At 35.6% G+C, this 9,581-nt stretch overlaps 1 protein-coding gene across 2 annotated transcripts; it reads left to right on the forward strand.

Moving 5' to 3' along the window:
* Positions 1-60: 60 nt before the first annotated feature.
* Positions 61-9,530, forward strand: LOC106155418 (ADP-dependent glucokinase). 2 transcript variants are annotated; one of them, XM_013530258.3, is made up of 6 exons: positions 61-325; positions 966-1,194; positions 1,523-1,588; positions 1,768-2,184; positions 3,048-3,185; positions 7,146-9,530. In XM_013530258.3, exons 1-6 carry the CDS (start codon positions 147-149, stop codon positions 7,713-7,715), a joined length of 1,599 nt encoding a protein of 532 aa, XP_013385712.2. In that variant the 5' UTR covers positions 61-146; the 3' UTR covers positions 7,716-9,530. The 2 variants fall into 2 exon arrangements, with proteins under 2 accessions (XP_013385712.2, XP_013385713.2); XM_013530259.3 differs by lacking the exon at positions 3,048-3,185 and having other exon boundaries at positions 63-325.
* The last annotated feature ends 51 nt before the right edge of the window (positions 9,531-9,581 follow it).

A 9,581-nucleotide genomic window follows, 5' to 3' on the forward strand; every position in this document is an offset into this window, starting at 1 on the left:
CTTAAGGTATATCTTATTGCTCACTTTACTAATCCAATCCGAACTTTTTTGACCTATATTTTGACCGGTTGTTGTTGGGCACGTGGCACAGTTTACTTGTATATGCCACTTACTGATGCCGATCGAGAGGAATTGGTCCCTATAAGATGATATCCAAGACGTTGATCGTCGCTGTCGGTGCTTTGTTGATTGCGTACTTTTATGGAAGGCATATAAAGCACGACGAAATCAGTGATGCATCATCGGAGGCTGAAGAACTGGTCGCCGCTGCCTGGGAGGAGAGAATTATTGTCCCAGTCAAAAGATTTAAGAAGGTTGCCGTTGGGTCAGTAGATAAAATAACCAATTATGGCCAGTTCGCCACGATACAGCTAATTTTTTTTTATTTCTTAGGCTTTGAACTAAAATGTTCTATGCGGCATATATAACTGCAAGGATATTATTATAAAGAAACAGATTCTATTATTATTATTATTATTATTATCAATATTATTATTATTAACAAAATGGCTAATCAGGTGAGTATATTATATGAACTTACTTAACAGTATCACGTGTAGAAGAAGGACATCTGCATTTTCATAAGAAATATACTCTGTGGTCTGATTGATTGTTATTACTGCACTTTTGTTGTTCGTTATTTACTTAAAGTAAAATGTGGGCTGATAGTACATGTACTTCTGATATATGAAGGTTCATCCTACATCAGGCACTGACCTTAAGAAGATAGTTTAAAAGCTGTTTAGAGGTCGCAAACTTGATAAGAATGTGTTAAGTCATCAGATTAAAACAACCTTATATTAGAACAAATATTTTGTCACATTTTATAAATTAATACTTTGCACTTAGCACCATTGTGCTGGTACTTGATGCATACAAATTTAATTCAACATACCAGTAGAAGCGCTAGAGAAAAAAATTTATTTATGGTAAATATACTTAAATGTCATCATGTTATTTTCCAGTTTGAATGCCAATGTGGATCTAATAGTTCGAGGCACTGAGCTGCTGCAGTCACTGGGTGTGACCCCTGGGGAGAAGAAGGACCACAGGACAGTGGGATCAATAGCAGACATGCAAGAGGCCTTCACTCACTACTTTTCCAAAGGAGCTGCAGCAGAGCGCCCCTTCACTGATGGACCCTTGTATAAAAATACTGTGGTCAAAGCTGCAGCTACGCTGAAGTCTAGTGAGGTATGCTGCTTTAATTTTCATTTTTCAATAAGACGTACAGGTAGTCCAAACTAAGTTTTTCTTAATATTATATTTCTTGTTTAGTTTTGATATTTAGTTTTGCTTGTCCTTTTGTATTCTACTCATGAAACCAATGATATATATGTATGATATCAAGAATGTATTAACATTACATTATTAATTGTATAATAATAATAGTTAATTATAGTAATAACTTTAATTCATAAACATTAGATTGTATACTTAGTGATATTTTAATATAGGAGAGAATTATAGTTCAGCCAGCTAAACACAAAATAATTATTGTCTGTTTTGTGATTACTTTTAGTGGTTTATTGGTGGCAATGCTGCTCTGATTTCCCAAAAGATTACATCTATTTTCCCAGATACTCAGGTAATGAACACTTCCAAGTAAATCACATGAAAATTATATACATGTGCATATTGTTTATATAAGAAAATGTAACCTCGGTAATGCTGGAGGCTTTTTAAGCTAATCATAATTTTTGTCATAATGGTACAATTTGTCTCTGCCACACTTGGGATAACACCAATTAAATCTTGTCAATGTAGGTACAATTAGTAGGACCAGTGGGACCAAAACTAAAAGAGCTGCTGAACAAAACTATATATGTCCCAAAAGCCAGTTCCCATGAGCAGGATGAGGTCCATCTTATCATGGAGTACAAAAGGGGAGAGAAATGGGGAGCGTTTACTGCCCCTGTAGCCAACAGGTTTATCACGTCCTACGACATAGCCAATGGTCAAGCCACCATGATGGACACTTTCTTTGCTTCATTTGATGAGTTTAAGCCAGATTTAGTGGTGCTGTCTGGGCTGAACCAGTTGGAAGGACAGGGAGAGGAGTTCTGGAGCAAGAAGGTCTTCAATTTGGGAGTTGCTCTTAAGAAATTACCTGACAGTATTCCTGTACATTTAGAGCTGGCCAGTATGGCAGAGGAGAGATTTCTTAAACAGATTTTAGATGAGGTGGGTTCATTTTCAAGTATTTGCCAGGTGTTTTACCACCATTTTGAATACTTTCTTGACATATTAACGTCCAACATCCACCCATTTGCAATGCTGTCTAAATGTGTCCTCTCTGTCAGTTGAAATAAGATAACATAGGTTGTGGATAATACACTGATTAACAGTTCTCCCCCTAACTAAAACTGAGTAGCATTTGGTTGATGTGGTCCAAAAGCCAGATCTGCTTTACTATATTTATGAGACCTACTAAATGTATTGGATAATGCTACCCTCTACCAGGGCGACTGAAAGATTTTTCACAGATATTCACAGATATGTCTCTAGCTAGATAGATGGTCATTTTGGTCTGAAGTCTGACTTCAGACCAAAATGACCATCTATCTATCTAGCTAGAGACATATCTGTGAATATCTGTGAAAAATCTACCAGTCGCCCTGGTAGAGTGTAGGATAATGCTGGGTTAAACAGAGCACAGAAAATATGTGAGAGTGACACCAGACTGGCAGAGTAGTATTTTTTATAACATGTCACAGTAGATTTCCCTTCACTTTTGATTTTTTGTTTGTTTGTTTGTTTGTTTGTTTGTTTGTTTGTTTTTCACTTGTCTGATGTACTTTTTGTTTGCATGCCATCTTTGGGAACAGTTGAGGGATGCATGAAGTGGCACATGAATTAATAAAGTTTTAGTTTTTGCATTGGTAAAGCAGTCAAAGTTTCTCAGATTATTGACTATATTTCTTTATGATTCAACTCTTCTAATTGATTCTGTGCTACTTTGCTTTAAATATATGCATCTATTCGAGTCATTGTATTTTTGTTTCTCCTCAAGTCACATTCCTAGTTAAGATATCTTTGCAATGCAGGTGCTGCCCTCTGTTAGCTCTGTTGGTTTCAATGAACAAGAACTGGGTTTTGTCAGTCACACAGGCGGTGGGCCTCACCCAGAGATTTGGCTTCGTCAGCCACAGTCTCAGCAGGATAAAGATGATGATGATGAACAAGTGTGTTGCCTTGTACTAGATTGCTAGCCCTTAAAAGTAGTATTTACACTGGTGGTTTAATTGAATCGACACAGGTCTAATGGTGTTGTAGCTTGATATAGATGTTTACAAAACAAGTTGTCTTCAAATGAAATTTTACATTCTCAGGTATTGCAGTGAACTTTTTATGCTGCCATTTATTTGTTAACTGTGATCAAGCTCTGTTCGATCTGAAACTGTTTGTGTAAATGCAACTTAGTGCTTGTGCTTTTAGAGAGGTATGGCAGGTCACCAATTAACATATCAATGAATATGAACAGGGTTTCCACTAGATTTTGATCCTAAAAGTAATTTTAGACCGAACTAGCTAGCAAATGTATTAGAAAACTGGGGTAATTTCTATAAAAGTGAATCACACAATCCAAGAGAATTGAATACGTATGATTTCTAAATTTACCTTTGATTCACTAAACATTGTGAATTAAGAATTTGCTTATCAATCCAAAATGGTAAAATTTTAAGTGATATAAGTAAACCTGACAATCAGACGTATTTAAGCAATGTTTACCATCATGCTAACTCAATGGGGATATGTATGTTTCATGCTATTTTGGCAAATGTGAATTTATGACCAAATATGGTTTAACCTTGGCAGTAGTGTTCTGGCATCTGTTTTGAAATCAAATGCCCATTAAGTATTTGAAAGTGAAACCATTCTCTGAAAGATATGAAAGACTGTCTTTTTTTTTTTTTTTTTTTTTTTTTTGTGATGTAGCCACGATATTCTGTCTGAAAGGGTACCCATTTATGATAGAAGTTGATAGAAATATGGGTAATAAACATGGGAAAGATGAGGGTAGCTGATACATTAACTTATTAGTACCACCAGCTCATGGTTTTAGTCCCGACCCGTGTCGTACGGCTCTGTTGGCTCCGCCGGCTCCGTGTTACAAGTCACCGTTACCGCTTCTCCTCCTAGACCGTATGGACCCATGCTCCCATCTCTTGGATTTAGGTTACATATAATCTCAACTTAACCCCCTGTTTTTTTGGTCTCAGTCGGTGCATTGGCCTGGGCGTGACGCTCATGGAAATGCACCCTTGTCAAAATTTTTGAAAATTCAATGCCAAATATCTCCAAAACTGAAGGAATTATGGGAAAAATTACTATAGAAGTCTGACCGAAAGTCCTATGTAAAGATTCTAAATATGCCCTTGGATTTGACCTTTGACCTTTATTTCAAGGTCAAACAGGCCAAAATTGTCTAAAAATGGGAATTTTCTGCAAAAAAAATTTTTTTTGTGGCAATTTTCAGAAACTACACAGACTTAAGCTCTTATATTACAGTGGGGGGTTAAAATTGTGGACTCCTTTCATCTTTAGGAGTTTAGGGTCAATCAGTGCATTTTCACGGGAGAAGCAGCTGTTAGTTAGATGCCAAAACTGAAAATCCTCTCTAATTCTGGAACTGTAAACAGTAGAGGCCTCTTGATTTTTGCATTATGTACAGCTTGTCAAGCATAATACTGAAGGTGGTACCTGTTTTTTTTTTTGTTTTGTTTTGTTTTTGTTTTCGATATGGTTTACGAGTTGTGCTATATGAAAAAGTACATTACAATATTAAGTAGTGAAATAAAATGTGAAATACCCCAAAACTGGCAGAGATACGCCTATAGTTACTATTGACCTTGAATAGGAAGTAATATATTGGCAGTCAAACTGTGACCTTGAAATTGACCTTTGACCTACTTTTCGCTGTAAACTGAACCTTGCAAATTTTCTTTCCCTTTTATCTCAAGACCTAGCAGAGATAAGCCCAAAGTTACTATTGACTTATGGCAGTCATATGCTGTTAATCCAACAGTGACCTTGAAATTGACCTTTGACATACGTTTTACCATAAACTGAACCTGAAAATGAATTTTCCTATGTAAACAACAATTTTCCCACACTTACCAATGGTTAATGAATCCATTTTTACGTTTAAAATTAGTCCCTGTTTTTTTTCTAATTTTTTTTTTTTTTTTTTTTGTTATAATCTTTTAAGAGATTATAACAGAGTATAGCCATGAATGGAGGTCATGTGTTCTAAAGACAAGCTCAGTCAGATATCAGAATAATAGCTATAACTGCTGTTTTTGTGGTAAAACAGAATATATTATATTTCTATGAGTTTTTCACAGTGTTTTTTACTGTGAAATATAGATCTTATATGAACAGTTATGATCCCTTTAAGCTGGTTTGTGTAGGTGGATTAAAGGCAACAAAGCTAAACCTGAAAATGAACTAACATTAAACATTGTTTCCATTACAGTATGTAAACACCATAGATTCGAGGTGCTACATTTACAATCTTACTATAACCTTGAATTTTACCTTTCACTGTTCCCCACAATTTCTTTATAAATGATAATTATGTACAAAGAAAGAAAAAAGAAAAGAAAAGAAAAAACCTTGTTTACTGCATTTCCTGCAGCTTGTCAACCACACCCATACAGGTGGGACCCCACTTTCTTTTTCTTTCCCACACAAATGTGCATGCCCCAGCTGGTGGTACTATACCAGGAGGTGGTATCGCCTCTCTGATCCTCTAGTTAAATGTTTGTTATAGTTTATAGTTTTATGAGTTTTTTAAGTACCAGTCTGCCTTTATGATAAGATTTGCATTTAAATTATCCTTTACCAGTGCCACAAGGAGAATTTTTCCACTCAATATTTATAGATCTTTCTCAGGCTATTCTAAATAATCTGCAGCAAGATCATTCAAATCTGGGATAGCATAGAGATAACACTAGCATTCCAGTGGGAATAGACTATAAGTTCTGTATGCGCATTAAAAGCTCCAGGTTGCATAAAATTTTCCAATCAAATTGTGACGATTTGTCTAAGCATGGGCATGTCAGCAGACCATGTGATGTATGATTTCTAACCGTGGAAGCGATGTTGCCTCTGGCTCATCATGGTTATAACAGCCATGGGGGTTGACAAAAGAGTGATCAGAGTGGCTTCTTGTGGTTATAAATCATGATTATAATCACATTGGGTCTGCAGGGTTGGTGCATACTAACTTCAGCCACCAATACCTTTCTGACCTGATGCTGTGTGCACAGCTGCAAAGGTTGAGTCCAAATGCCGACTTATTTTTGCTTGCATGCGCAAACTATGTGTGTAGGAGTGCACGATTCTGGTCCTCATATCCACATAAAGTCTGTATATAAAAGCTTTGCTTGCAGCTGTGTCTGCCAAGTTGTGATATTTATTCATTATGAGCACAATGAGGATGTGAAGATAAGATTTGATTTTAAGTTGTTTTTATTTATTTATTTATTTTTGGTGGTGGTGGGGGAGATTATGTAAAATAATTTTGTCAAGTTGTTTCTCATGAGCTAAAGGATTGCAGGCCTTGATGTAAATTTGTTTTCATAGTTCGTGAAGTATTCTTGTTGTGTAGAGTTTTTTCTTGCTAACCTGATACAGATAGAACAACCAGTGATAAAATGACTGAAAAAAATTATTGCAGCAGTTAATATGACCTTTACATGCAAGGCAGTTCAATAGAGCCATCTGTAGTGTCCTCCTTAGTATGTGAACCTTTACTTACATGTAGTTTAGTACAGGTCATATATTTCCATGGTCTTGTTGGCACATAAGCAATCCTTAGTTCACCACACAGATCTGTTTTATTTACGTAATGCTTCACATGATATTGATTTATATTATGCTTGCGCTTTTAAAACTGTCCCTACCTGTATACTGCTTGAAAACCTTTCATTGTTGATAATAAAAAAGACAATGAACTTGATCTTTACTAAGTAAGCATTGAGTATTCTCTCTTGATAATATTTTGTTTTTATAAGCTATAAAATAGATTGCAGGTGTTTTGAAAATATGCAATCAGTATATGAAGATTATTTGAATAACTTGATTATATGTACTTCACTTTGATTAGTTTTTTCATAATGTTACAATGTATTTTTCAGCTTGTCCCCAGTGTTTCTTCCTTGGGTTTGAATGAACAAGAAATCAGTTTTGCATCAAAAGTAGGAGACGGTCCACACAAGGAATACTTTGACGAACATGAGAGTGGCAAGCAGCCCGAGATACACAAAATCAGTGACATGGTGCTGTGGATACTCCAGACCTATGGCTATTCAAAGTCCAGACCCGAGTCCAAACTGACCAGGGTCCACTTCCATTCGCTGACCTACCACATTGTCGGTGTTGTGCCGAACGCTTGGGGTAACACAGCCTCGGCTGTTGCAGCAGGAACGCGAGCTGCTGGGCAGCAGGCCTGCGATACTGAAGACCTGGACTCAGTGAATGCAGATCTTCGAATCCCACTGGAATTCAAACTGACCAGCAGCAGTGATGAAAAGTCATTTGATCCATCAGAACCTTCATCTGTTTGGAAAAGGGAAGGCTATAAATTTGCTTTCAGTCCTGTATTAGTGTGTAAAAACCCTCTGAAGACAGTAGGTCTAGGGGATGCAATCTCTGCCACAGGGCTGTTATATTCAGAATATAATGCTGATTTTAGAAGCAAAAGTTGATTAAGGTTGATTTATGATAGCATAATTTTAACGTGAAAAGGTTTGTTACTGTGATCTTTTTTTAAAATTATTACTTGGCAACGTTTCTTAATTATGTACAAAGACCATGACTAAAATTTCTTGATTTTCTATGGTTGGTTAATCAAAGTTGAAAAAAATTGATTTGAACAGTTTTGTAGAAATGAATATTTATAATTGGATGGGAGTGCTTTTGAAGATAAATGAAGAAGAAAATCAAAGCTTTTTTCTTTTTGGCATTTTTTTTCTGTTCTATTTAAGAAAACTCATTGTCATTTATCATCATGTGAACCAGTCTTTAAAATAGAAGAATGTTCAGGTGTCAGGTTTTCACGTATGCTACTGTCACTCATTCCATGTTTTTCTCATGCTCCCCATTCATTCATTCATTATTTTAAGGTGCATCACTGAAATCATTGAATATTTCTTTAGGTATGTTTTATACCTCACATCAGATATATTAGAAAGTATTAATGTGTCATTAACATTTCTATGTACAGGCAATGGATTTATGGACATATTGATAGTTTTTTTTTCTGTGATCTTCAATGAGTGCTTCAAAGTAAAGATGTTATCCTTTAATCTCTTAAAAATTCATGGAAGAAATTGTAAGGACTCCATAGGACATTTTAACCCTCTGGTGTATGGTTGTCTAGTGTAGTTCCCACGTGTTTGAAATGATTGTCTAACGGAAGATAATGTCAAATTATATCAGTAAGTTTTCCAATAATTTCAGGAATGAACAGGTATTCTATGCACTTGTTACTTTATCTCAAGATTTATTTAACCAGAAACTGTTGTTCTATTGTTTTGTCGCAAATAGTACATTCCTAGTATTAAACACACATTGCATAAATATTGCATGTCTTTTTGTGTATAAATAGTATTATAATATGTGGTATTATTAAGTATTATCTAGATTGCATTACCAGACTTTATAAATGGATAAAAAATTTTCTAAACCAAGCCTCAGATTTTGTGCACAAAAATGCCCAAATTAACAACTCCAGCCACAAAATAACTATCCCAAGGTCAAATTACTTGTCACAATTAAAGAGTTTCATTACCAGACCATTTATCAGCTTATCTACTTGTTCGGTACATTCCGTATGAGCTGGAGATTGCTGAGAACTGCTGTATAAAAAAAACCTGTAGAAGGCATATGTATACAGCCAGAGACCTGGACAGAAGCTGGCCAAATTGTTTGTGTAATGAAACTTTAAGCTTGTTGGGGTAGTTAATTTGTGGCTGGAGTCATTAAGTTGTGTTCTCAAATTTTTAGGCTTGTGTTTAAAAATGGCAAATATAGTTTATGAGGCCTGATTACCAATGGTAATGGATTCTTGGTGCTTTGTGACTAATTGCAGTATTAACTCGCAGGTGCATTGTTTGGCAGATCCATTCCCCTGCCCCTTACCTCTTTAGCCAAGATACCCCCCCTTTTTTTTGGCATTTATTTTTGGCACTGCTGTGAGCAATTTCCACTTGTCACTGTTAATTATATACATGAATGCAAGGAAAAAAGAGACACCTACCTTTTAGATCTCAAAAAAAAAAATTTTATTATTATAATACTTAGCCTGGTTCTCATATTTCAAGGACACTGCTGCATTTTATTGGTGTTGGATTAAGGTCACAAATATCACATTACTTGCTGGTTTAGGATATTTTTAATCAGGGAGTTGAAGCGTAGATCATGCAGAGCAACCAAAATGTCAACAGAGGCTTTGGTAGTGCTGTGACAGATATCTTGTTCAAAGTCTTGCAATAAATATTGACAATAATATATGTATAATATTTCTGTTTTGTCTTTTTTTTCTGTGCCAAGTGATGTTTTTGTTGATAACA

This window comes from Lingula anatina, chromosome 1, assembly GCF_051362555.1.
Source record: "Lingula anatina isolate TDL-2025a chromosome 1, LinAna3.0, whole genome shotgun sequence".
Lineage (NCBI taxonomy): Eukaryota > Metazoa > Brachiopoda > Lingulata > Lingulida > Lingulidae > Lingula > Lingula anatina.